The sequence below is a fragment of the Megalops cyprinoides genome, chromosome 4, assembly GCF_013368585.1.
Source record: "Megalops cyprinoides isolate fMegCyp1 chromosome 4, fMegCyp1.pri, whole genome shotgun sequence".
In the NCBI taxonomy this organism is placed as follows: domain Eukaryota; kingdom Metazoa; phylum Chordata; class Actinopteri; order Elopiformes; family Megalopidae; genus Megalops; species Megalops cyprinoides.
The window spans coordinates 24,230,138-24,256,232 of record NC_050586.1 but is presented as its reverse complement, the minus strand read 5'-3'; the positions used below and the strand labels follow the sequence as shown (position 1 = coordinate 24,256,232).

Below are 26,095 nucleotides of genomic sequence, written 5' to 3'. Positions count from 1 at the left end.
CATGAGTAAATTTTATTAGAATGATCTCATGGATCTTGATGACTGAGACCTTTGGTGCTGCTTGCTGGGAAATAAAGGAACTGGGAGTGTTTAGACTGGAGCTAGCAGCGAGGAGGCTGTGTGAAGGGCATAGACAGAGTGACCTCTGACCTATGAAGAAAGAACTCACTGCTTGCCCAGGGGCAATATGGCAAGTCAAGGGGGCCAGTACATACTAGAATCCTAAGATGACCTGCCTGGGTGCTAGACTGAGGAAGCCAAGCATATAAGGGTGCTTTTCCCCTTTTGATAGGCCCTGGTCTTGTGCTTTTTTTAAAAGAGTCCTCTGATAGCAAGATACAAGCTGACAGCACAGTGAACCGGGAATTCACAACTCCCAAATGATGCCAATGCCTGAAAACAGTCCATTAAAACAGGCGAGAAGAGGCTGTAATATATTAATGCAGCTCTGGGTTTGCCTGACAAGGTTAAGTGCCTGGTCAACCACAATAGCAGCTTGCTTTGAACACTGATGGGCCTCATCTTATTTCAGTAAAATCTAACGAAGCATAAAATACAAAGCACATTATTTGCAACATGAAGTTCCACCTTAGTTTAAAGCTTTAATTGTAATACTTTCATTTGTACAAAACAATGGTACTTGGAAACCTGGCTAGCAATTATTCAGATACTTAAATATGACATATGGGCCTCAAGGGAGGAAGGAGTATTATCACTATGTCAGCTTATACTATTTTAAAATGGTCCAATAATTTACCTTAAAAATTGCAATGGAATGCAAATTGAAATATTTCCCCATTATCAGATGTGGAAATAAACAACAACTATTAAAACAGTTGGAAATGTCTGTCAAGTTTCAAAGTAACTTAGCCTGTGTCTGTCTGGGCAGTGGCCTTTGCCATAACAAGGCCTCTCTGCAGTTCACATTGGCTTGTGACTGTGCTTTGAAAGTTGTCGACCTAGTGCAAACGCATGATTTGTCTTCAAGCTTTACCTGATAAGTCCTTAACTACAACTTCCTTGTACTGAACCACACCATGGCTTCCATCCCCACCTGCCTCAGCTTATGATGAAAGGAAAGTATTCCTTGTGGCATCAAGCAAATAAAAATGTTTTTCTTATGTAATGCCTGTGCTGGGAGGGGTAGTGCTTTTAACAGAATTGCAGGAATGGCACAGCCATAGTAATACACCTTCAACTCTTCCCTCTGTGGACAGAACCCTGTCAGCTATCCTCCACTGGGTGCAGTGACAGGGCTTTCTCAACCTGTTAATGAACTGAGTGAGGACAGGAGATTGCAAGGCAGGCAGGAAGCCGGAAGGGCGGGGCTGGGGTAGGGGGCGTGGCTAGTTGATGCTCTGAGAGCACTGGCGTACATCCTGGTAGGCCTCCTCCTGGGAGGGGCAGTCCATCTCACGGTCCGACAGCTGACTGGGCTGTGGCAGGCTCTCCCTGGAGTACTCCTCATACCACTCCTGGAAGAGTGTGAACAGTAAACCATTTTACTAACCATTCGACCCACGACAGTCCCCCACCATGTGTGTGCTGCTGATGAGTAACTAATGCCATTTCAGTTAAGACTTAAAAATATGGCTATTTTTTCCCATCTTAGATTGTAGTAAGCGGTATATGTTATTCCACATTTCACACTGAAAAGATCACAAAAAGATCTGAATTTTGGCATTTAAGTTGACACACTGAGCCACACCATGATTTTCAGTTGAACATGTATATTTTTTCGTAAAGAATCTACAGTGATGGTTCCCGTGTGTTTGCCATCTAAATCCTCACACCCCAAAACTACAATCCCAATTAACTGTCATCAAACCTAGTTGTAAGAAGTAAAACACAGATGTAAGACAGTATCTACACACATGTCCACATAATATTGTTCCATTGTGTTGATTTGTCAATGGATTCTTTTTTATTTCAGGTTTTGCAATGAGTGGTCATAACAGAATACAATGCCCACAATAGGTTAAGGCAGAATATCCACTACCACAGCCTTTCCAGGGTCTGCATGAATTGTTTTCACACAAAGGTTGTCCAAAGTCCTCTGCTGTTTTTAGCAGGTAAAGTGCAGCATCACTGTTTGAGTTGCATCTCACTTGTGTATCAGAGTTCAAAATAGTGTAATTCAGGATCTGTTTGCACGCACAAGTTTTATTTATTTATTAGCATTTTGTAATTTCCCCTCCATTTTTCATCCAATTTGATTTTGGTAAGTGCAGTACAGAAGGTTCCCGTCTTTGCAACACCCTCTTGTGCAGCACCACTGAAGAGAGATGAATGCAGTCCTCTGACACACTTGCACGCATTTGGAGAGCCACACTTGAATCCCTCTAAAAACAGAGGCATTCACGCAAACATGAAAATCATCTGTACTGGGTGTGTCCTTAATTACAAAATCGGATGTTTCATGGAGGGCAGGTGTACATGCTGTTTTTTTAGTGCACTCCACTTATAACAGTCATATCTATTGAGATATAAGTATCATATTGTCCTAAGCACTTAATTTTTTAAAAGCGGAGGTCCAAATGAAGGGATACAACCTTTGTTTTTATCTTAATTCTTTGAGAAGTCTCCATAAATAAGTTATTCAAACTTGGAACAAAACATATTTGAAATGTTCAGTATCTTTTAATATATTGTTTTAATGAGATGAATAACTCCCGAGCATATCAGGAGGCTATAACACTATCTTGGGACTGAAGAAAGCAGCGTTTTTCATCTGTAGGAAGTATCTCTCCTACCAAGACTAGTCACCCAGGCTCTTACCAAATCTGTACAATGCTTTTATCAAAATATTTATCATACTGGGCCTTTTGGTAATTAGTACGACTTAAATTCTAATTTGAACACTTTATTTCATTAATGATGTACCATTTCAGTACTTTAAGTACTGTATTACAGTACCCATTGGGCTTTGAGCCCAAACTGATTCATACAAATTGCCTTACCATTTCAAGTGGAATTTTTAACCCAACATAGGAATGATTCACGCCTTTGTTTTTGACTGCTATGTACAAGATTCTTATACCTTTTTTCTATAACCAGAGTGCTGTGTAATTGTAAAGCTACCCAAATATTCTACAATGAAATAATTTCAGATTAACAATAGGCATTGTGTGGTGAACACCTGATATGATCATAGACAATCGTACTGTGTAGTGCCCCTGGTTAAAGAACAGCACCCACTCTGAAAGGGTCAAAGCACTCACCTGAATCTCCTCCTCATACATCTTCATGCTCAAGTCGCTCTTAGTACGTGACCGTCTGCCAAGGTAAACCAGCGAAGAGTGCTACAGAGTGAGCAAAGAGAATTACAGACTTGAGTGAGTACCTTAAACCCGTCAGTGAGTAACCCTGAGCTTTTAAGTGACCCTAAGCCCTGGAGTGAGAAATTCTGAGCTCAACAGTCTGCCACAGCAATGATCAGACCAGAGAGGAGGGAAATGTTTAGTCAAAATGATTAATGGATGCAAATGGCATCAATGCAAGCCTACAAACATAGCAACCCTTTAAAGGGTTAAGTTTCCCTGGATTAGATGATTACTACCAACACATATAATGACAGTTTTCATTAAAGGAGATTTTAAGGAAATTTAACCTCAATTGTAAGTTGCTTTGGATACAGCCGTCTGCCAAATGAATAAATGAAAATGTAAACCTGCCTGTTTTCAGCGACATGGACCTACCCCAGTTCGCTCCATGCTCAGCAGCACCCCCTGCAGGGAGTTGAGGTTTGAGCCTCCAGGACAGGTCTGCTTGTACAGCTCCAGCGTGGCCAGTGCTTCCACACGAGTCACTTCAGCCTCGTACACAATGCCATTCTCATCTGTGCATTCAGACAAGAATGAATATACTCTCAGCCAAAACATCAGTTGGCATGAAAGGCATGAAAGAAATCCTCTACCCACACTCAAAACGCAAGACCTCACTTTATAACAAATGCACAGCATCTAACCTTCTGGGTCGCCCACTGGCTCTCGGTTCTTCCGACAGTAGTTCATCCGGAAGACGAAGGCATCCAGAATGAAGGCCACAATGATGGTCATCACAACCTGAGTTGGATACATGAACGAAGATGGTCGTTCCACTCAAACAGAGCGAGGATGTGAGTGCTCACAATCTAGTACTCCAAAATTGCCTCACCATGGTAACAATGTAGAAGGTCATAAAATACAGGCGGCTCCAGTGGGTGGTCTGCGATGTCACCCCTTCCTGACGGTGAGATCACAGAAATGGGACAGTCAAAACACAAGGTATGTTAAGTCTGTAAAATACTCTTAAGAGAGGGCAGACTTAACAGATTGAACTAAAATTGAATATGTGATGCCTCAGTAGTCAGCAATAGCTAAAAGGTTTTTACAGTACTTACCATTGTAATATACCAGTTGTTGACAACTGTCAGCTCGAATAATGTAACTGAAATTAGAAAGAATGGTATTCTTATGAAGAACTGTAGACCTCCCTATAATTCAGCAAGTTAAAAGTAAATGGGAAGTGGCCCCATTGACCTAAGTGCCAATGGGACTGAAAATGTCTGGAATATTAAGCACTGTAACAGTAGAAAGAAAACTTGTGGAACAATAAATATTCAACTCAAGTGGTTTTAATACCATTCATGGTAGCAAGGTAGCCTGAAGTCAACTAGGAAGTGATAGCCACTTGAACTTCACAATTTTTCTGAGAAGTCTGTGGGTATATGTGGTAGTTTACCAAAGCTGCTAAGGATATTGTTGAAGTTGTTGAGATAGTAGTAGCCCTCGTCCAAGACTGTCCGGTTGCCCACAGTGATGTTGACTTGCCTGTAGGATGCAGCCACTGTGCTGGTGCTGGGGGAGGTGAAAGATTTCAGAACTGAGGAAATGAGTAGATCATACAATACCATTATCTAATCCTAATCTCATTTCAGCAAAAAGATAAAATGATCTGGAATGTGTTCTTTTAGATACTGCCATACGACCTTAGTTCAGTTTAAATTTAACTAGTACTCATTTAAACTGTGGCTTAGCTGTCAGAGATGAACACACAATGATACTATATGCATGGGTGTCGCCATATACTCATAGTGAACGGCTACTTAAAGAGTTTGCTATCCAGATGTTACAGCAACTCAACATTTGATTACTTTAACATTTGTTTACTTTGAGAAAAGAACCTTGTTATCACACATTGATTACTTGATTGTGCAGGTTTTGTTAACACAAAACAACAAAGATTAGGCTGAACACCTCTTTGAAGACTGAAAACACCTTACTTGCAGCAGTTGGGGTAGACAACATCAGCAAAAAACTCCATCCCCACAATGGCAAAGGAATAGTAGAAGATAATGAGGGTCAGACCCAAACTGCAAAGGAGAACAAACTCAGAGAGTCACATGGCCAGAGCTCAAACATGTAACAAAAGTAGCACTATTGTTCAAGCCTCCACTGGCATGGAGGGCTCTTTACCTGGCCATTCTGGGGAACAACTCGAACATGGTGTCGAGGACATTGCGGTACCTCAGCTTGATTTTAAACAGCCTGGAGAAGAAAGAGGGAGGTGGTTAGCTTGGCAATATCGTGTCACTCTGTCCCATGGAGGTTTTCATGACATAACGCTGCCCCTTCACATGCACAAAGCCCCTTCTGAATACCGTGGCAGAGGCTGGTGACACTGTGACTCACCGGAGCAGCTGTAGGGGCCGCAGCACTACAATGAAGTAGAAGGGCTCCATGTCGAAGGCCAAGGCAATCAAACCCAAGAAGGCAAAGAGAGTGACAGAGAAATCAAACCTGGAGAGGAGGGGGAGAGAAGCACTGATGTCCATATTTTGAACAGACACAATGATGTTACAGAACTTTACCCTGGTCCTAGAAAGAGAGCAGTAATAGAACTTAAATGATGACTCTACCCACTCTCTGAATACTGCAACTCATCAACTAAGAGTTTTGGAAATATTTAAACAGTACTCAACATTTCCATTATGTATCTGGTATCTGTGTCTATGTAGATAACTCAGGTAAAGGTTTCTTATACCTTACTCATTGTTTATTTTCAGGATCAACAATTCAGATTGATGATGCATATGAATAAAGCTGGGTCTGTGTCCATCATATGAGAACTGAGAATTAATAGTAATAAAAAGGTTGTTAAAAATATGCTGAAGATACTCACAGGTTCCATCCTGAGCTGAAATATGCCAAGGGTCCCAGGCCAGTGATTTTCAGCAGCATCTCAACTCCATAAACTGCATGCCAGTAAAAAGGGGAGACAGGGCTTTTGCTCACTGGCACTTCTAGTCTAGTATGAGGGTGCCCTCTTCTGTTGATCATGCAAACTACCCACTGAAACTACCAACAGGAAACGTTCTACCAACAACCAACTACCCAAAAATTTGTATTTTATCACAGGCTGGCTTATTTTGCTGCACCACCACTTTAGTTTCAGTCTTAAATAATGTCGGCAAACAGCAGTATTCTAATGACACGGAAAACAAAAGTTATGGAACCCAACTTCTTTCAACTGTTATGCACATCTACATATGATCAACAGCAACAACACCAAAAAACCCCACAACGCAGGAATGGGATGGGGGCACAATTCAAAATTAGTTACTTACTTGTGAGGAAGACTATGTGGGACCACGAGAACCCACCTGCCGACAGAATATGACTGGATGAATATCAAGGGCGTAATTACAGAGACAGTGGAAGAGGACTCATCAAAGAACCTTGCTGACTTCTTTTAACAGATGGCCTTTTTCCAGTGTGGAGAGCCAAAAACAATTCACCCTCAGACACATGTTTAGACATGTGAAGGACTGAAGAAGTGTAATAAGAATAAGCAATGTTTCAAATAGCTCTGAGAATACACCAGAATTCAGCTGTATTGTGCTTGTGATCACTACACAACATGTGTACAATGTGTACAAAGTATAATTAAATAGATGTTTATTTGTTGAAGTGAGTTCACTCAGCACAGCTTTTAAGTGAAAACTCTGAGCACACCTTAATTTACCCAGATGAATTTATGCACATCCCACTCCATCATGAAATCAATAAGAAAAAATTCTAAAAATTGCCTTGACAAAGACACTCAAAAAGACTTAAGCCGCAGAGTTCAGAACAGTATGAACACAAAATCAAAATTAATTACCAGTTACATACGTGTCTGGATGTTAAGAATCCGAAGGACTGTTTTACTGCATGTGATTCTCCATTGTACTACATAATCTGTGGTTAACTGATTGCCAAATGTCTGCTCTCAAAATCAGAATGTATGTTCAACTAGTGAAATGTATTTTTAGTGAGGTGCCCTCCGCCATTTAGATGAGCACTTTTCATGGTGCTAATAAGAGATAATGTTAATCAGAAAAACAATACTAATAAAAAATTTAAAATGTCATATTGCATCCAATGTTTCTATCCCCCAGTCTTCATGCCTATTTAAAAGAACGACTCCATACTCTACACTATATGCATGGAGTAATTTGCAATCAAAGTCTGGCAGCAGGAATGCTATGGGATATCACAGTGACACAAGGTGATATCTAAATGATCACATATACTGATAGGAGGCATCTTACTGTTCAACATGTATGTCTCCACTAAGATCCACACGCCATTGACCGCAACAACAGCATCTGTTGAGGACAGACATAAGCTTAGTCTCAGTTCCACACAGGTTTGTGGTGATAAAAACCATTTTCACAGCATTTGTTCCCCTTTGTAGAGGCACTTTCAGTGCATAATAAGAATGTGGGGAAGTCCTGCTACTTTCCAGTCACACTCAGGCCCAAACTCTTATTTTTCTCGCAAACTTATGTCATCTCCTTCACACACAGTTTTTAAAACTAGTAATTGTACTTTGCCTGCAACATAGTATGTCTTCTATTTACACCTTCCAAGTTCATTTTAACGCAAATCCCAATACATCTTGATACAACTGGGGCCTTGCATGAGGACATTTGCTCGGAATAGTAGCAATAGTAAATATAATGATAATGACAGGTAAATCTGGCATTAGATGTTTCTGAATTTTTCCCTGTGAAAAACCCTCTAGGCCAAAGAAGAGAGAGAAGAAAAAAAAACATTGTGAAACAACATGAAAACAACACTTACACATTGCATACTGAAAAGCTTTGGATTTCACAAGGATGTTGATGCCTGTAAAAAGATATTTCCATTAAAGGTGACAAGTTCAAGGAGAAGCAGATGTAGACTATGTTTACAGTAATTTTGACTATTCCTTCAGCCTATAAAACAAGGTACTTGAGACATGTTGAATACCACTTTCATAGTAATCAAATTGTTATAACTATTACACACTTTACACACTGATGCCAGTTTCATTATCAGTGAAATGAATTCATAAACTCCATTTCCTGGTAGGTTTTCTATTAACAGTAACATGTCTGAGAAAATGTCAGACTTAAAAATGTTTTTCTCATATATAATGGGCCATATGGTTTACATGCAGAGTCCAAAACAGAGATTATCACCTTTAAAGATGAGGAATGTGGTATGCGGGAGGTCATCAAACCAGTGCTCTCCGCTCCGCCGGGCCTGTGACACACGCAGATACACAAACACTTAGACAAGAGAAAGTTGGTAGTGGAGCAGGTATTGAAAACATCAAGAAGTGGTAAAAGGAAATTTCCTCCAAAGTACCCACCTTCCATTTCAGGCCAATCACTTCATAGAATTTATAAAAGTCCTTCAGGCTGGAACACAAGACCACAGTGTTACTGTAATTCTACATTTCTGAATTACTGCTGTTCTCTCTGCTGCTCAAGGATCAATTTCTAATGGCAATGGAGTGCATACTCCATTAAAAGACTCCTTTCAAATCCAAATATAGAGCCAACAGGGATGTGCATGTGATGCTAGTTAGCTACACAACTATAGATCAAGGTCAACCTCCAGGTGCTAGTTTCTTGGTTGACAGCTGCACATATTACCACAGATCCAGAGTTTAATGCCTGGCTGACACTGTTCAGCATGTGACCTTATGATACATAGGGGCTCTCTTCAAAAATGCTGCTGGCTGGGTACTTTCCTCATGACATTCACAGCTATGGACACATACACATTTCAGAGATGGAAAACTATATGACTACACAAACACACATACAAATCTAGAACATTTCCTGTTTCTTGTAACACTGCTGGTATTCACTTGTAGAATGATGTGAGCGCATACTGACTTCATAGTGCAAAGGAACAGCCCAGGCCCGTAATGCTGAACAGCAAGGGAAGGTGGGTACCTCAGCATAGGCGCGCCAGACTGGTTGAGGGCCTTGAAAGTGAGAAAACGGTCCCGTGCACTCATCCGTGGTCGGTAGAAGCGCATCAGCCCATCAAACTGCTTGAAGGACACCCCGTTGGGCCGCTGAAATGAGATACGTTTCACATCAATGAGTATAAGCATTGGAACAATTTAAGTTAACATACAACTTATTTGAATACTCCTCCAAGATGGTCGCCCCAGCAGCTTGAAGTGCCCTGTACATGAATCCACACTAGGTTAAATATAGTGCTAACAGAACAATTTTTTTTGAAAGATCAGCAACCTACAATATTATTAGAGTCGGTAGGTCTCAAATAAGGAAATGGAGAAACAGAGTACTTCACTGCCTGGAAGAAATCTATCCCTTGGCTTGAAATTTTCAACATGAGGATGGCAGCAGGCTGCATAACTCTAATTTCAGCTTTTCAAGCAACACTGCCATAGTTTTTGCATTACTTCTACATTTTGTCTTGTTGTTTAGTTTCAATTCAAGCTTTCAGTTGTATGCAATCAGACAGATGTTTCTACCTATTCAATAAACAGTCGGTGTAACAAATGTTACAGTCGGTGGTGGGGATGGAACAGAATGCAGAAGACGCTGGTTTAGGAAGTGAATTATGGAACTGGATCCACATTGTGGTTTGAACAGCTGCACGTTAATGGACTTATTTTTGGATTTTTTTTCTTCTCGCCGGCAGATGAACTCCCCCTTGCACTCTCTAACTTCGAAATTCATTCTCATGTTTATATGGTAACATGTTGTTCAGCTTCTGTACAAATTCCTCCATTTCTCCACCTCATCTGAACGTCCCTGCTCTATGATGCCCAGATGGCCTTAATCATGTCTGTACCACTGCAATGTACTGGCAGGATCACATTGTCTTACTCAACATTCCATCTTATGACTAACTGAAATAAGAGGAATATGAATAATATTTTCCATGTGAGACTGCCATTTGTAGATGCAGAGAAATTATGCAATTTGGGTGTAGATACAATATACCTAATACATTCAGGTGTATTACCTAACCAGTGTTAACTAGTGTGAAGCTTATGACTGAAAACTCACCAGGATGCAGTATTTAGTTGCTCAATTCACAAATTTTTCCTACAGGGGAGCCTGCCCCAGGAGACCCCTGGGTGCATTCCCCCAGTGAATTTATTGAACTGCCACCACTATTGTAGATATAAATACCTGTAACAAAGCTCTCACATGACACTTAATAGCACTGTTTTCAGCAACAGTAAGTGGGGACAGCTCTACATGAACTCAGCACTTACAGTCAGTATTAGCAGAAGGCCCACTCACCTGTCTGCTGACCAGGAGCTGGAAGGCATGATCAATGGCGGACCTCTTGTGTAGCAGCAGGGATTTGAACTTCATCTTCTCCACACCATTGAAGGTGTCAAACACCACAGCTAGAAGCTAGGAGCAGGGGAAGCCCAGTAATACATTTACTTAAAGAGGGCTACATAATTATTACAGTTAGTAACAAGGGAAAATTGTTCTTTATCACCCCCTGACTTTTTTATGCATCTTCCCTTTATACAACTCTAATTTGGAAGCACCAACTGCACGTAAACTTGGCTCATTGCAATAACCGAGGAAAATGAATGCAATTCTTCTATTATGTTGCATGCAGTCAACCATTACTTCTTCAAGTCCCACTGTGCACTATAGTGAAGTAAGCACCAACTGGAGTATAGACAGCATGCAAGCAAATCACAGGTGCCCGACACTCCACAGGGTGCCTGAGAGAAGTGAGAAGAGGAAGCCTTGGCCAAAAATCCCTTCCTACCTTGGTGTATGGAAGGCAATTTGTTCTACCACTGTGAGCTTGCTGTCATTATAAGCTAACGACACACTTATAATCAAACCCAGGCCATAGGGTTCAGCCTGCACTTGAATAAAGTGCCATCTTCTGGTATTGTAGAGATTTCATCTCTCTAATCTCTTGGCACATAGATGAAATTGAAAGAAAAGATGAAGAAAACGATCATTTCAGAGACCTCTATGCTCTGTGCTATAATCTTGGTCTGAAATCATTCATCATCTGGCACTGTCCATCATCTCTGAAATGTGCTACAATGATCTATCTGATGTGGCTCAACAAACTAGCCTGCAAATGCTGTAGACTCTTCTGCATAAACCTTTCACAGTGCCAGCTCTAAAACTGTTTATCACACACTTCATACAGCAGCATACACCAATTAGCATAAAACTGTCACATGAGGCACTCTGAACAAAACCTTTGGACGTTTAGTCCTTTTGCACTTCCGTTACTTCCATCAGAATAAAGAAATTCACAAAATGTGATAAGCCTTCGTTTTGACAGCAGATGCATTGCTATTGTGTATGAGCTATTTTAAAGAAACCACAGGCTGTGATAGCAAGACAGAGGTAGGATTATATACATATCATCACTATCAACATGTTGATTTTTGTGAAAGGCATGTGACATCCCTAAATTGAAGTGAAAATTGGGTTTTTTAGAAAACCACGTGGCTCACAGTAAAGACCCACAATGACATGCAAGGTGTAAAAGGGGCTCACCAAGTTCATGATGAAATAGAGCTCAATGGACAGGTAGACAATGAAGAACACACAGGACCAGCGGTTCCTAGAGTATGCTGGCATCATCACATCTGGAAAGCTGGAGAAACATCAGGCCATTACTATAGACAGACAGCATAGTTTATACATCACATTATTTTATGATAAGTAAGGTAGCTTCTTATTTTATGATAAGTAAGGTAGCTTCTTACTTTGCTGTAGTCAAGAGCACAAAGAGACTGACAATGCTGTTCTCTAGAGTGTTGAAATACTGAAAGGAGAAAGAGAGGTCAGTCAGGAGGCAAAAAATAAGGGCAGCTGTAAGTAAAGAAAGAACTGGCTATAGCCTACTTACTGGGTCTGCTGTATTTGGGGAGAACAAATAAAATCCTGGTAGAAAAAAGACCAGATATATACAATCAGTCTTTTAGTAATTTGTTGGGGCTATGATCAAAAAAGTAGCAACATTGGTAAAATGCTCACCCAAGATAGAGAAGATGACCATGAAGAAAAGAAGCAGCAGCAGGATGTCAATGAAGGGAGGCAGGGACTGAAAGATCTGCCGCAGGTTCCTGGAGGGAACGGGACGGGGGTTCAGCTCAGACTATCACCAACGCATTATGCTGAGTCTTGCAGGAGCTGGACTTACCTGCGCACAGCACCGCAGTACCGGCAGTCCACAAGGAAGATGGGTCGGAGGGCCCTGGTTACACGCAGATGGGAGGTCTGCCGGACCAGCACCACAATGGCCTCTACAAACTGGAGCAGCAGCACACAGGTCTGCCCCAGGGTGCAAGAGGGGGGACTTTGTAGGGGTTACATTGCTTTTTGTAAGGTAAATCATATGCTACTACTTTTACTCTTTGTACCTGTATTTTGCATTTTATTACTCAATAATTCCATTTACTATACGCGTAAAAACAATAAAAACCATTTATTATATACAAATAAATTTTACACACACACACATTATACACATACATTTACATACATACATTTTTTAAACACTTTTGGCCTGCAGTCCACCATCCTGTCCACAAAACACTTACAATAAGACTGATAATAACTACATAGGCTGCATATTTTTTCACTGTTGAGCAGCTGCAAGTAAAAAATCTATACTTTTTAGCAAGTCTGAGAATTACTGCAGTGTAAAATGCATGTCTCAAAGTGATGTAAAGGCATAAGAGATGATGACAACGCCCATGACAGAAATGGGAGCTACCTTGACCATGGTCCTCTTGTGGCGAATGAACGTCTGGAGGCCCAGCCAGCGTAGCTTCATGCACAGCTCGAAGGCCACCATCACCAATGCCAACAGCTCCAGGGTTGCATGGACCTGTGGGTAACAGTCTATGGTCACTGCAGCTCAGCTAAGCACAAGTTTATCTGTCATGGCATCATGCTACAATGGAACCAGCTATACTCTCACATCCAAAGGGAGCTGTACAGTTCAGACAATAATTAGTACAAGCTAAACAGCATGCTTCCTAGGTCAGTCCGTGTGTAGAGAATACCTACATAGATATCCAGCCGAAGGGAGGGCACAGCAGGGGCCTCACACAGAGACAGCATCATCAGCAGCACCCCGGTCAATAGCTCCATCATGTAAAACAGATGGTTGTGGGCAAACAGGTAGGCGGCCAGCGCCTTTGAGTTTCGCGGGTGGGTGAAGAATTTGTCATTGTTTTCACCTTCCTGTACACAGCATGCAAACAAGCAACACTGACCAACTGTACACTCATAATTAAAGAAAATCACATAATGTGTCTGAGCAGTTTTCACATGCATTTAGGGCAAAACATAAAAAAATACATACACCCCATTTATGTCAAAGGATTTTTACGACTACAAATAAGGTTAACCACAAAAGCAATGTCTACAATTTGAAACAAAGGTTGTCAGCTTCTAAATACTATGTTCTCAAACTACGACCACAGCTTTTTTCCCCACATCACAGCAACTTTGTATGAACTCAGGCTACATATTAACTGTGTCCATGTTGCGTTTATGTGCCCTCACCTGCAGATAGATTGCTGCCTCTTGGTAGTTCATTTCCCAGCTCTGCCTCAACGTGCCCAAGGTGGACCTGTGGTCCTGCGCCCCAGGGGTTGGGATCACTGCATTATTCGCAATGTTGTATCCACCACCATCTACAGTGAAACACAGCATGCAATATTGACTGACATACATACAAGAATTAAGACCAGAATTAACATGTTAGATCCTGGTCTCAGCATGAGAGTATTTCAGAAACACTGAAACAAAAAACCAAGTGCAAACTGCAATGCTTTAACTGTGTATTCTTTCACTGGAAAAGATCGACTCAAATGAAATTTTAAAAAAAAAGAAATGTGCAAACACTGAAAAAATTCAAAACAAGGACACTACATTTTGTTGTTACCCTCACACACTTGTAGACAGCGTATAGCTTTTCTACTGAAACCCAATATTTTCAGAGTTCTCATTTCTATTTAAAAGTAACATGCTGACGGAAAACTACAGTGTGAGTTATAGGTACATGTCAGTAGAAAATACATCATATTCAAACCACAAGGAGACATGCCTATATTATTGTGTACGACACCACAGATCACACATGCGTTTACCAACCACGTACCGACGGCGTCAAACTGCTGGATGTATGAGGAGGTATACGCAGGGGTCTCTTGGGTCTGCTCTGGTCTGCTCGTGTGCACACCACTGGCCTGCCCAGCCTGCATGGCCATATGCTCTGACACTTTTGAGGCCCCAAAGGTCAAGAGGGGAGCACAGAGGTCTCTGGCACTGTCCTACAGTCTAACACAGCGGCCAGGTCTTTGGCCCCTCTCTGTACACCAAGCATGGGTCATTCACACTTCAAAAGAAATCCACAGTGTTACAAAAAGATCAACCCAGCAGAAATTGGGCTTGGTGGAAAGAACCAGTATTTCCAATGTTAGGCCCAGAAACAACAGCAGCAACTGGTTTCCAGCAGTTTTTTTTTTTCTTCACAGCCGCTTCCCACACTTTCCCAAACAGTCAAAAAGACACAAAATCAAATCAAGCCAGTACTATGAGAATCCAGTTACTTGTAAAAATGAATCCTCAGATGATGTCTTCATTTCTGCAGCTGATGTCCTGGAAATGTCGTAAGTAGGCAGGAAAAGACATGGAAACTCCTTCAAGTTTCACCATCATCTTCCACGTCCAATTCTGGGTCAAGCTGGAACTACTTACGTTGCCCAGTACTATGCAGATTCTACTTCCACATGCTTTTGGAACTTCACACGGAAACCATTCAGAGCACCAGTGGGCTCACGCCTAGTGAACAGCCTGTAGCAAATCTACAGAAGGTCGTAACTGATTTAACAGCTGTCTCCCATGTGCTTCCTCTTCTGCTCAGAAAAGGCTAACCTTCGGACATGGCATAAATTGTTTTTAATTCACCCCACGACATGGGCTCTTCTTTCTCTTCCCTCACACGTGATGTGATGTTATTTTGAGAGAGGACGTATTTCCTCCTTTTACCAGTCTGAAACCCAAACTGCAAATCATTCAGAATGACTAGCCTAGTCGAGTCCTCACTGATTAAAGGTCCCTTCTTTAGAAAGAAGATAGTTTAAATTATTCATAATTTGTTCAACCGAAACTGCTAGAATAGACTCATCTAATTCCTGAGATTACACATTTGATAAGAACATAAAAACAGTCAGGAGGAAGGAAAGCATAACTGGTCCATCAGTGCACATACTATTCTGTATTCCATAATCTATACTCAAAAGAACTCCATGCAACCCTGAGTAGGGGGACCACCTTGCCTCTGGGCCAGATGCAACGTCTTACAGAAGTTAGGGCTCCTCAATCTACTTACAGAGTGACGTTAGTGTTCCCTCGTCCCTAAATCAATCTAGTTGTTTTCCCTTGTACGACACAATTTATCTTCACAGAGATACATCTGGGTCACAATATATTTAGTCTCTTATAGCTTACCGATACACAAGTTTATAAATTTGATAAATCTGAAAAATATATTAACAAAAGCTTCAGAAATAATTCCCCACACTCAGGATTTGCAAAATACCGTATGAGACATATTTTTTGAGACTCTTGAATAATTTTCATGAAACTTCAAACAAGCAGGAATCTTAAGCTTTCAACTAAACTGAACTAAATCATATAGAATTCTTAAACAGTTTGTATTATTCCATGCATAAAGATTCCTCTACATGTCACTGTCAATACATTACACTGATATGGGAAATATCTAGAGATACAACTGAAACAGTGTAGCAAATAGCAGGCACACCCACAATAATAATATTCATCTTTCCATGTCTGACTGTCCCTCCTCACCCCAGCACGGAAATTCCTGTGTCCTGCGCAGTAACTCTACTTCTGCCAGCTGATGTAGTGGCTGACACTCCCACAAAGCAGATGTTTGTCCTCACACCATCAATCTACTTTCTGGTAACTATCCATAGGTTTGCAGTAATAAATGCGTGAAATCATTTTAAAAATCGATGCTAAGAGGTTTGTTTTTCTTCTGGTTTTCTTCTCCAGTCTTGTTTGCGCGCACACATTTCAAAAAGCTGTTCTGAAGTCACAAGGAAAGGGCCAAATGTTCTTGAGAAAAAGATGTTTGCTCCGTTTTTTTGAGAGTATAAAAGTACACAACCTGGCACTAGGCAATGCTTCATGGCAGGGTATGTTCTTGGAACAGACTCATCAGCAGCACACGGCTGTATGAAAGCTTGTAAATCCCTCAAATAACACGCCCAGTGGTGTTTACATTATTACAGGCTTCTTTGGTATCCCAGATGACAGACCATCCAGAGTGCTTTAGCAGATCTCAAACAGAAGTTTGACGGTGTCATCCAACCTGTTTTCATGCTCTGCTGGACCAACAAGAACACCTGCCGTCTCCAAACAAAAAAAAAAGCTCCACAGTTTATTTGTTCACCAGAGAATAACAAAATCCTAACAGTCTCACCGTCAACAACACATGGTGCTCAGTCCGATCCAGGGACTGCAGCTGTTGGGCCCCCCGACAGACAGACACAGGGAGGGCTCATGGGTCATTCCAAATCCAGTCAGAGAGACACAATAGAGCCACGTCTCTGTCATCCAACACAGATCGAACAAAAACATAACAAAAGAAAGCCCAGGGACACTTGTTTGAGCTAGCTTTTCTTTCACGTCAGCTCGGCCCGGCTTCCTCCAGTTTGCCATGAGGCTGCAGTGGCAAAGCACATTTTTTTGTACAGACAGCAAGCCTAAGACTATAGAACTTCTGTACGGTTATGGTTTGGTTCCTGGCCCAGTTCAGAAGATGGATCACTCAGACCTCACTGTGTTTCCCATACTACCAGAGGCAGGAAGCCACAGAGAACACTCCCACTGACCACTAGCAAGCTGGCCCTACAGCACCCTTTGGGACAGGGTACACAAAACAGAAAGGTATCTGTGGCACTGCTGAGAAAGCAGTTTCCCGGCAGTGGGGAAGGTACAAAGGCTGCCGGATTAATGAAGTGGATGCGCTAACATGTGATCTTTAGTTTGGGAGCCCGCTTTTTTAAAGCTACAGTGATCACTACAACCTGACTTTTACTGTATGTCAGAAGGGACACAGAAATAGCTCAGACACTGTTATATAATTAACATTGGCTAGTGCAGCATTTTGCTTTGGTTGCAAAGATTGCACTTCCATTTTTTGAAAAGGGCAACTTCCATTTTTCAAATGGCCAGTTTCATTTTTTTCCTCCTATTTTCACTACTTTTTTGGCTTTTTTGTTCATTTGTTGTTTCTTAACCACATTTCTCCACCTACTAGCATTATAATGTATTTCAATAAGGTAACAAAACCAAATACACAGAAAAACACTTTCAGTAACAAACACACATGCAAACAATTAAACAGCAGGGAATGCGTCTATAAATGCGGCATCACGGGCACAAACTTTGAATGGGTTTTAGGTGCCCAAGGTACATGTGTTATGACTGCACCAGTGCTTCTTCTCACTATCGCTGAACTACCAGTTGTTTGGAAACTCAAAGCCAAGCACATTTCTTAATGTCATTTCTTAAAACAGGAAGATAGCTGCACCAGTGCTGCAAGTGCTATCATGCATATACAAGCAACAAACGTGAACTGACTTCCTATGCAGCAAAATCAATAAACACACCCTCTTCCAACTAATTTTATTGGGTAAAACTACTGAACAGTGTTCTCTATTTAACTCACATTACACTATTTGCAGAGCCAAAAATTATGCATCAATGGGTGCTCTTCAATCCTATTTTAAATATCCCCACACACTGAAAATGTTCAGTGTTAATAAATTATTATCTATTAGAGACTTCTGAGACAATTCTGATGCTATTTTCTGAGGACGACTCTATGACCAATAGAACACTTCTGCATTTTAAAATAATTCATTGACACAAAAAAAAACACTTTCAAGTTTAATGCTGACAAAAGCCACAAAAGACGAGAAGTTCATGAAATTACCTCTGTATTAAATTCGGTCTTTGCACTGCTACGACTTTTCAAGACACTAATTTGGTACATGCCAAGATATTTTAACTACATGGGGCGACTTCACACAACATATACTCACCACTGGGTAGATTGCTGAAGACTTTATCTCAAATAGAAAAATATGTAGTCCTCAATGGTATACAACAAACAACCATGTAAGTATTTGCTTACTATATATACTTAAATATTAGACATATGTCTTATGTTTGGCAAAAATGCAGAGCAGTGAGTGACACAGTATCATCAAGTGAGAGGTTTTACAAGCTCGACATGACTTTCTGCTTGCTTGGGAAATTAAACTAATCTGATTTAGCTAGTCTACCTTCTATTTATCTGTCTATCTAACTTATCTAACTTAGCCTAGGCGATGTAATAGTCATTTTAACATGTGGATGTTGTTTACACTTGTGCATTCACAAATCAACAATGCTTACTTGGTGTTATGTAAATTGGAGCGGGGTGACCTGTTGGCTCAGGGTCCGTGGGAGTGACCAGTTGGACCTTGCAGAATTGCCAGGTTGCACGGCATGATACTCAGGATGGGGGCTGACTTGTGGGCTCCCAAAGAAAGTGTGGTGGTCTGTGGGCAGGGCAGTTAATGCCTGGTGAATCTGGTGTTGGTGCCAGCCGTGGCTGTGGAAATGGGGCGGAGTGCTGTGGCCCACTGAAATGGTGGGGGAAGCTGGTGATCAGCATCTGACTGAAAAGACGGCTTCATCCAGTCATTTAGTTGATCCTGTGGGGCCTCAGGCTGTGAATTGTTAGCATGTTGCTATATGAACGCCATTAAATCTACAGCCCCTGTGATCACACAGTTAGGACACGGCACTGGTACTATTCATGGTACAAATCATTTGAAATTTTAAGACTAAACTGCTCAGTAACATATTTGGTATTTGAGAGAAAAGTTTTGTATTTTCACTTTTGTCTTATTTATGAAAAATACTGCACAGATTTTTGCAGCTGTGGTTGCAATTTGTTGCTTGTCATGGTCAGAGTTGTGCAAAATCTCAGCAATTATACTGAAATTATACTGAAATGGTTCAGATATCTGATGCTGAATTTTGCCAGTTTAGCTGAAAGCTGGTTCAAAGTTAAACACTCCAGTTATGCTATAATCAAATGAATTCTACAAGAAAAAAACTTCAATTCCAACATGTAATATAACCGTAAATCAGCTGCAGTCAATTTGCAGGTTTAGGCCTATTTTGTCACACCAGTTTAAGGTTGTATTGTACAATGGGGATACAGTACCTTTTAATGGCAGAAAATGGTACTGCATCCTCTTATACAGTATCTCACAAAACAGGTGTAAGCCAACTGTGTGACTTTGTACCCCACTGACTTCAGCCTCAAGACACCTTCATCTGGACAGGTTTATGCTATTAATATTTGATCTACAACTCTCCCTGATTGAACATATTGGCCTGAACATAAGGCTGCCAGAATCATATGCACAGTCTGATTAGTACTGGTTAACAGTATGCAGAATGAGTCTGGTAAGACTTCAATATCATCAGATTTTTTAAATTACTACTGTGGGCTATATATAATTAGGTTTCAGCAGTTCAACTTGGTTCAGTAAGGAGAAATCCAACAAATTTACATTCATAAACCAGTATAGTTTCTGCTTCTGAAGATGTTTTTCAATTTCAATTTACTGTCAGGACAGTCAGTGTGGTTTACTGAAGACTGAAGAAGTAAATGAGCACCATGATGTTAAAGGTCACTTGGTCCCTTAAAGGCAGGCAAATACCAAGAAATGTTACAATATTACAATTGTTACATTACTTAAAAGAACATGTCAGGAGACTCATATGACAAATATTCCTTCCAGTAAAACGTATATGTTTTTTGAAAGAGTATCTCAATACTGAATACTATAGGCCTTCCTTGCCTGTTAAGCCTGCAAGTCAAATAAAGTCAATGGCTAAATTTAAAAGACAGAGGAAAGGCACTGAAGTAACAAAAAACAGTTTAACACATTCATGGAGAGAGAGCCACAGAATGTGGTCGAGACCTAAACTTTCAAGAATCCAGAATGCTGGATGCAAAATCTGTGTTTTTGTTTTTTTTGTTTTTTTTTTTTTGTAAATATGGATGCGGAACTTCATTCTGGTGACTGGTGATTCTGGTGAAATAATTTGCTAAAACACTTCTAAAATTTCTAAAATGAAAAAAATGTAGTGCTTCTGAGTTTGCAAAGCAATGCTTGGGTTAAGGTTTTTTTTATGATTTCTATCCTGGAGAATTAAAAAAAGCTTGGGTTCCATTCATTTTTTCTCCCTTAGTGAGCTGTGAGCTAAGCACTTATTGGTGGATGGGAGTGGCTTCACTGACATCATCCAAGATCAACAGAGTGGTGAGAAGAGGGGACCCTCGCTGATGTACCCACCCCATCCCCAGCAGAAGGAAGCCAATCTGTTCCACCACTGTGGATTCCCAGTCATCATCTGAGGATAATGTGGCTAGGAGCAACCCTGAGCTGTAAAGTGACATAGCAACTCTGAAGCCCTGGGTGTGATAACTCAGTGGGCAGCTACTTGCAGATTGTCCTGATTTAATTCTACACCTGGATGGTGGAGAGTTCACTTCACAACCATGGGCAAATATGCTAAGCATCTGTTACAACAATAAAGCTGAAAATATTCTGTTGTGATGAAAACATATGGCCTCAAGGCTGAGGGTGAGCCCCTGAAGTAGGATATAGGGACACAGAGAGAAAACTGAAAACTGCAAGAAAATGGTTTTTGTTGTCATGTCACTTGCTGATGAGTTGAATGATGTGATTATTATGATATTTTCAGTTATATAAATAGCTAAACAACTAGCACGACAGGAAATCTGTAAGTACATTACCTACAGAGTCCAGAGTTTTTCCAGACTTGTTTTTTTGCATGTATTTCAGTGCTTTAGCATCAAGAGGGCAGTACAGCCTCATTTTAAAGCTATCTGTTAAACAATTCCCTTGTGGTACCTCAATCATCTCAATTCACCATTACGACAAATTAAGGCATGAAGACTGACAGCGTGTATTCCCATTCACACTTACGTGTCCAATTCAGTCTTACACTTTAGCAGTGCAGACAATATGACAACAGATTCTTACCAGGAACATGTAGACAAAATAGTTTTTCTTTGAAGGCATGGGAAAACACTAGCTTTAGAAAATGAATTCATTTTAACCCATTGTCACAATCACAAAGTAAAAATGAGGTGAAGTGCTCACAGCAGAAGCATGTGAAATGCCCATCAAATAGCAAACTACTAAAAGTATGAATGTACGTGAATGTCACATACACTATTTAGTTAATGGCTTTCAAGTAGCTGAGTGGTGAAGGTACTCGCGTTGAGCACAAGCTGAGCTTGCCGTAGAGCTGCGATTTGTCAGATGCCTGCAAGTTGCCTGCATGGCATCAGTGGATTAAGTTGGCCTATTGTCCAAAGAGTGTCCATTAAGATGTGGTATGCTGTGTGACTTGCAGTACCAAAAACAGCCTCTGGCTTCGTTTGAGTATCAGAGGATTGCTTTTGTCTTCCCTCAGCACTCCCGTGAGAACGCAGGTTGTAGTTGTTAGATGAGTCTAATATACAATTGGCATATTCAAAATAAGTTGCACAATGGGTAAAAGCATAGAATAACAAAAAGCTGAACACTGTTGCTCTTTGCCTCTGCTCTCCATCACACATACATATGAGGCCAACTCGTTTCTCCATCTGAATGTGAACTGCATTGTGAGCGTGTATCAGACTTTGATGTGAAGGAATAGCGCCCACAAACTACATAATGTTCTAATTAGAACTTTTTTATTTTGACAGCATTTTGATCCTGCTGAATCTTTGTTATGTCCAGAGTTGTAAGGATGGCGATATCAAGATTTTATCTTCGTACTTACCTGGGGAAACACTATGATACATCTTGATCATAATACATGATCTCCAAAACAGATTTTTTATTTAAAGTTTTATTTCAATATAAAAACTAACTGCAAAGCACTAATTTGCCACGCTTATTTTGAATGTTGCGGAGGCTGCTATATTATCATACCTTACCCCCTTTATGCAAACTGATACAGATGCCACAGCTGTTTTCTTTTTTGAAGAATTGGATGTTTCAACACATTTCATGAACTTCATGAACACATTACATAACTTTTTCATACACACTTTTCCCAACCACAAAATACAACTGTTTCTAGAAAGATGAAGCCCAATGTCTCTAATGTTTCTAGATGAAGCCCAATGTCTCTAAAAGTTGCCAATCAGTGGGATATGGCTTTGATTCAATTTGTGAGCATGAAAAATATGCAGTAAGCATCTAATATTGTCAGAAGCCAACCTCCCTTTTGAAAAACCAGTCTCATCAAATGTATCATTTTCCCACAAGCAGATTCCATTCTGCTCCATTCCATTCTGAAAAGAGCCAAATCTGAATAAAAACTGTCCCAGATTGCAATCAAAAATTTGGGTGGAAATCTATCAAGACCTGGGGATTTACATTTTCTGTTTGAAGAAAGTACAGTTTTATTTTGCAATTTTTAGATATTATCCCAGTATTTTTACAAGAGTTCATGTGGACTTCCAGAAAATAAATCAAGGAATGAGTTTCAGAGTTTCTTTTCTGTAATTTAATGTTTTTTCTTTGTTTTTTTTTTTGTTTGTTTGTTTGTTTGTTTAATTCCCTTTGAAATATGTCCACTCTGAAGCAATGCATGACAATCTGATTTAAAATGATACTACAAAATAAAGAATGATTGACTGATTGACTGGCCCAAACATTCATCAGTTTATTGAAACCATCTACTCTAGCTAGAGGGACCTACTTTCTGTAACATTTGCAGTAATTATAGCCAGCTATAATTATATGACATAAATGCTTCCCTTAATGCATGACCATATTTGAGATGGCATGTATGCCAGTCACACATTAACAGCTGGTGGGACAAAGAACAAACTTACACAGCACTAAAATGGAGGCGCTTGTGAGTTCCAGCCGGAATAAACAGAATGACCTTTGAGGTCTGACTAATTACAACCATTTACTTGTAATCTAACCTCACTGAAATATAAATCTGGATACAATCTCATACAGGCACACACAAAGTACTGTAATTTCATTGTCCTGAACAATGTCTCATGTCTTAAAGTGTCCAAACTTCAACCCTGTTCACTTCCTTCCTCTTTCCTGCTGCATTACATCAACACAAATGCTTCCCATTGGTTTCTTCCCATATTCATCCAACAGACATCTTGGCAGACAACTGCCAGCCACTTTATGCCCTTGACATTGATGCCTACCATCTTTTTTTACTTTTAACACATTAACACATTTATTTTATGGTAAGAAAGAAAAAACATTGGACCAAGTTACCCAGAAGAATTTAGGAAATATTAGGTTTTTTTTTTTTTTTTTCCCACTACTACTTGTTCGGTTTGTGTGAGGTAATGCGGCTTCAATAATTTTAATGGCACACCTTTTTGGGCAAGGTAACTCATTTTGATATCTTGTTCATAAGCTATCACAAACAACTTTATAACAACTATATATAGTAGCTATGTATTGCATGCTCATAATGTGATGGGTTTGAACTTATACGCTAGCTCACTTGATTACCTAGCAAACATGCCTGTGTAGGCCCCTTCAGGTTTTTTGTGGCAATGTGGGCTTGGGCTAAGCCACAGTAAAGCTACAGTGGGGTAGCCCATGCAAGATTCTAGCACAGGGGCCCTAACAGCATTTGAGAAATCCTTAGGGTAGTAGCCCTAACCCACATGAGGCCAGCACTCCAAAGCCCACGGGGTGAACAGCAGGCAGAGAATGGTCCTGCAAATTATCTCAACTGCATGATAAAAATGTACATATTGATCCAATCAACCTAAAAAAGAATGAGTTTTGGTTAAACTAACCGAATAGCTTTTTTGTAATAGTTTTGTAATTCATCTGTTTTTATTTCACCAATGCAATGTAATGAATATAAAACCAAGTTAAAACCATATAATAAATATACTATAATAAATATAAAACCACCAATAAATATAAAACCATGCATGTACTTTATATATATAATCTGCCCACAGTAGGCCACTGCATCAAATGTTTGAGCCCCTTATTACCCCTACAAATACATATGTGCAAGCAAAGTGGTGCAAGGAACACAGGCAGTGGTCTTCATCCTGTACTCAACAAGCAGATGAGTGCATGTGTGGCCCATGCCAAGAGAAATCTACGGGCTCAAATGCTTGCTTCCCATGGTGAAGCATTCTGGTGGCTATTATGGTGTGTTGTGCATTCTCCTGGCAGCATTTAGATCTTCTCAACCCCAAGCCTTAGAGGACAAGGTAAATGCCAATAAATGCAAAGCCATTCTGAATGATCACCTTCATCCTATGGTAAGGCTTTGTTTCCTGATGGGAGTGGTGTCTTTCAGGATGACAATGCCCCACGTGGCGTAAACGGTTCCTGAATGGTTTGATGAGCACTGAAATAATGTAAACCATATGCCACGGCAGTCTTGGTTACCATATAGCAACCCAACTGAACAGTTATGGGATTCTGGAATAGCACCTGAGACAGTGTTTTCCTCCACCATCAACAAAATTCCAATTGATGGAATTTATCGTGGCAGAATGGTTTTGCAACAGAGCTCCAGACACTTGTAGGTTCTGTGTCAATGCACACTGAAGCTGTTCTTGCAGTTCCCTGTGACCCAACGCCCTATTGAGACACTTTCTTGGCGTTTCTTTTATTTTGGTACTTACTGGATAGCTAGTTGCTTGGGCAAAGTTGTTTTGTGCTGTTTAGGAAGGTGACATGAGGTTGCTAGGAATTAGCAAGACCGTCGACGTCACACTTGCGTTCGTGTGCGGGGTGACAGCATTTGCCATTGAAAAACAAGTCAATACCCAGTCAGTCCTAATATTGTTAGTTACGTTAATGTGGCTGCTTAGATGAGTTGTCCATTACATTTAACGTCAGCTATCACTAGCTAGTTAACAGAAAACAAACTTACTTTCACTGGCCACCTCCACTCTCTCGGTTTCTTCGCTTAGTAAGCCACAGTTTGCATCATCCCAGGTCAAGATGAGAGGCACATCGTCATCGTCACTGCCTGCCATCCTCTGCCGGATCAATCCGTATCAGTCTAACGTCACCCAACTATGCAGAAATTAATTTTAATCTATTTTAATTTCGCTAGCTAACTTGCTGGAGTCTGTAAAACGATGCCCTGATACGGTCAATGTAAATTCAGTAAATTAGAATAAATCATTTTAGCTTTCTTTGCTAGTTTGAAGCTAGCAATATAACTAACGTTACCATATGGCTAGCTAGCAAACTTCTTTTTTAGTCAATGTCAAACTTTTTCTCCGACAAACTGGCGTTTATTCTGGTACAAGGAGGCTGTCACTTGCTAGCTAGCGTTAAGCTAGCTAAATAGCTGTCAACTAGCTAGCTACTTTAGCTAGCTAGCAGCCACGCATAGTTTCATGTAGCTTTCTTCTTTTTAAGGAGACTATGTCAAACCTTTAACTAGCTAATTTTACAGCAAAACTACAGTGATAAATGAGAATGTTCGGCATTTCAAAGCCATCTATATAGCTGATCCTAGTCTCTTGTTGGAAAACTTGCTACAAATTTCAAACCCCTCAAAACATCCGAGCGTAAAGTTCCGCCTTTATTTCAATATCATTGGGTAAAATATTTTCACACGCTCTCGAAACCCACACTATTATTGGCCAAATACATG

General features: G+C 40.4%; 1 protein-coding gene across 2 annotated transcripts; it reads right to left on the bottom strand.

The window, feature by feature from the left end:
- Positions 1-60: 60 nt before the first annotated feature.
- Positions 61-25,977, bottom strand: tpcn1 (two pore segment channel 1). 2 transcript variants are annotated; one of them, XM_036526907.1, is made up of 27 exons: positions 25,361-25,977; positions 13,853-13,983; positions 13,352-13,528; positions 13,056-13,169; positions 12,480-12,610; positions 12,314-12,402; positions 12,186-12,220; positions 12,043-12,101; positions 11,831-11,930; positions 10,586-10,702; positions 9,254-9,378; positions 8,662-8,710; positions 8,489-8,552; positions 8,109-8,153; positions 7,574-7,630; positions 6,608-6,643; positions 6,163-6,235; positions 5,673-5,780; positions 5,457-5,528; positions 5,264-5,353; positions 4,723-4,838; positions 4,382-4,428; positions 4,156-4,224; positions 3,968-4,064; positions 3,699-3,838; positions 3,222-3,302; positions 61-1,475 (listed from the first exon to the last, which is right to left on the bottom strand). In XM_036526907.1, exons 1-27 carry the CDS (start codon positions 25,464-25,466, stop codon positions 1,347-1,349), a joined length of 2,457 nt encoding a protein of 818 aa, XP_036382800.1. In that variant the 5' UTR covers positions 25,467-25,977; the 3' UTR covers positions 61-1,346. The 2 variants fall into 2 exon arrangements, with proteins under 2 accessions (XP_036382800.1, XP_036382801.1); XM_036526908.1 differs by lacking the exon at positions 25,361-25,977 and adding an exon at positions 14,451-14,518.
- Between the last annotated feature and the right edge of the window lie 118 nt (positions 25,978-26,095).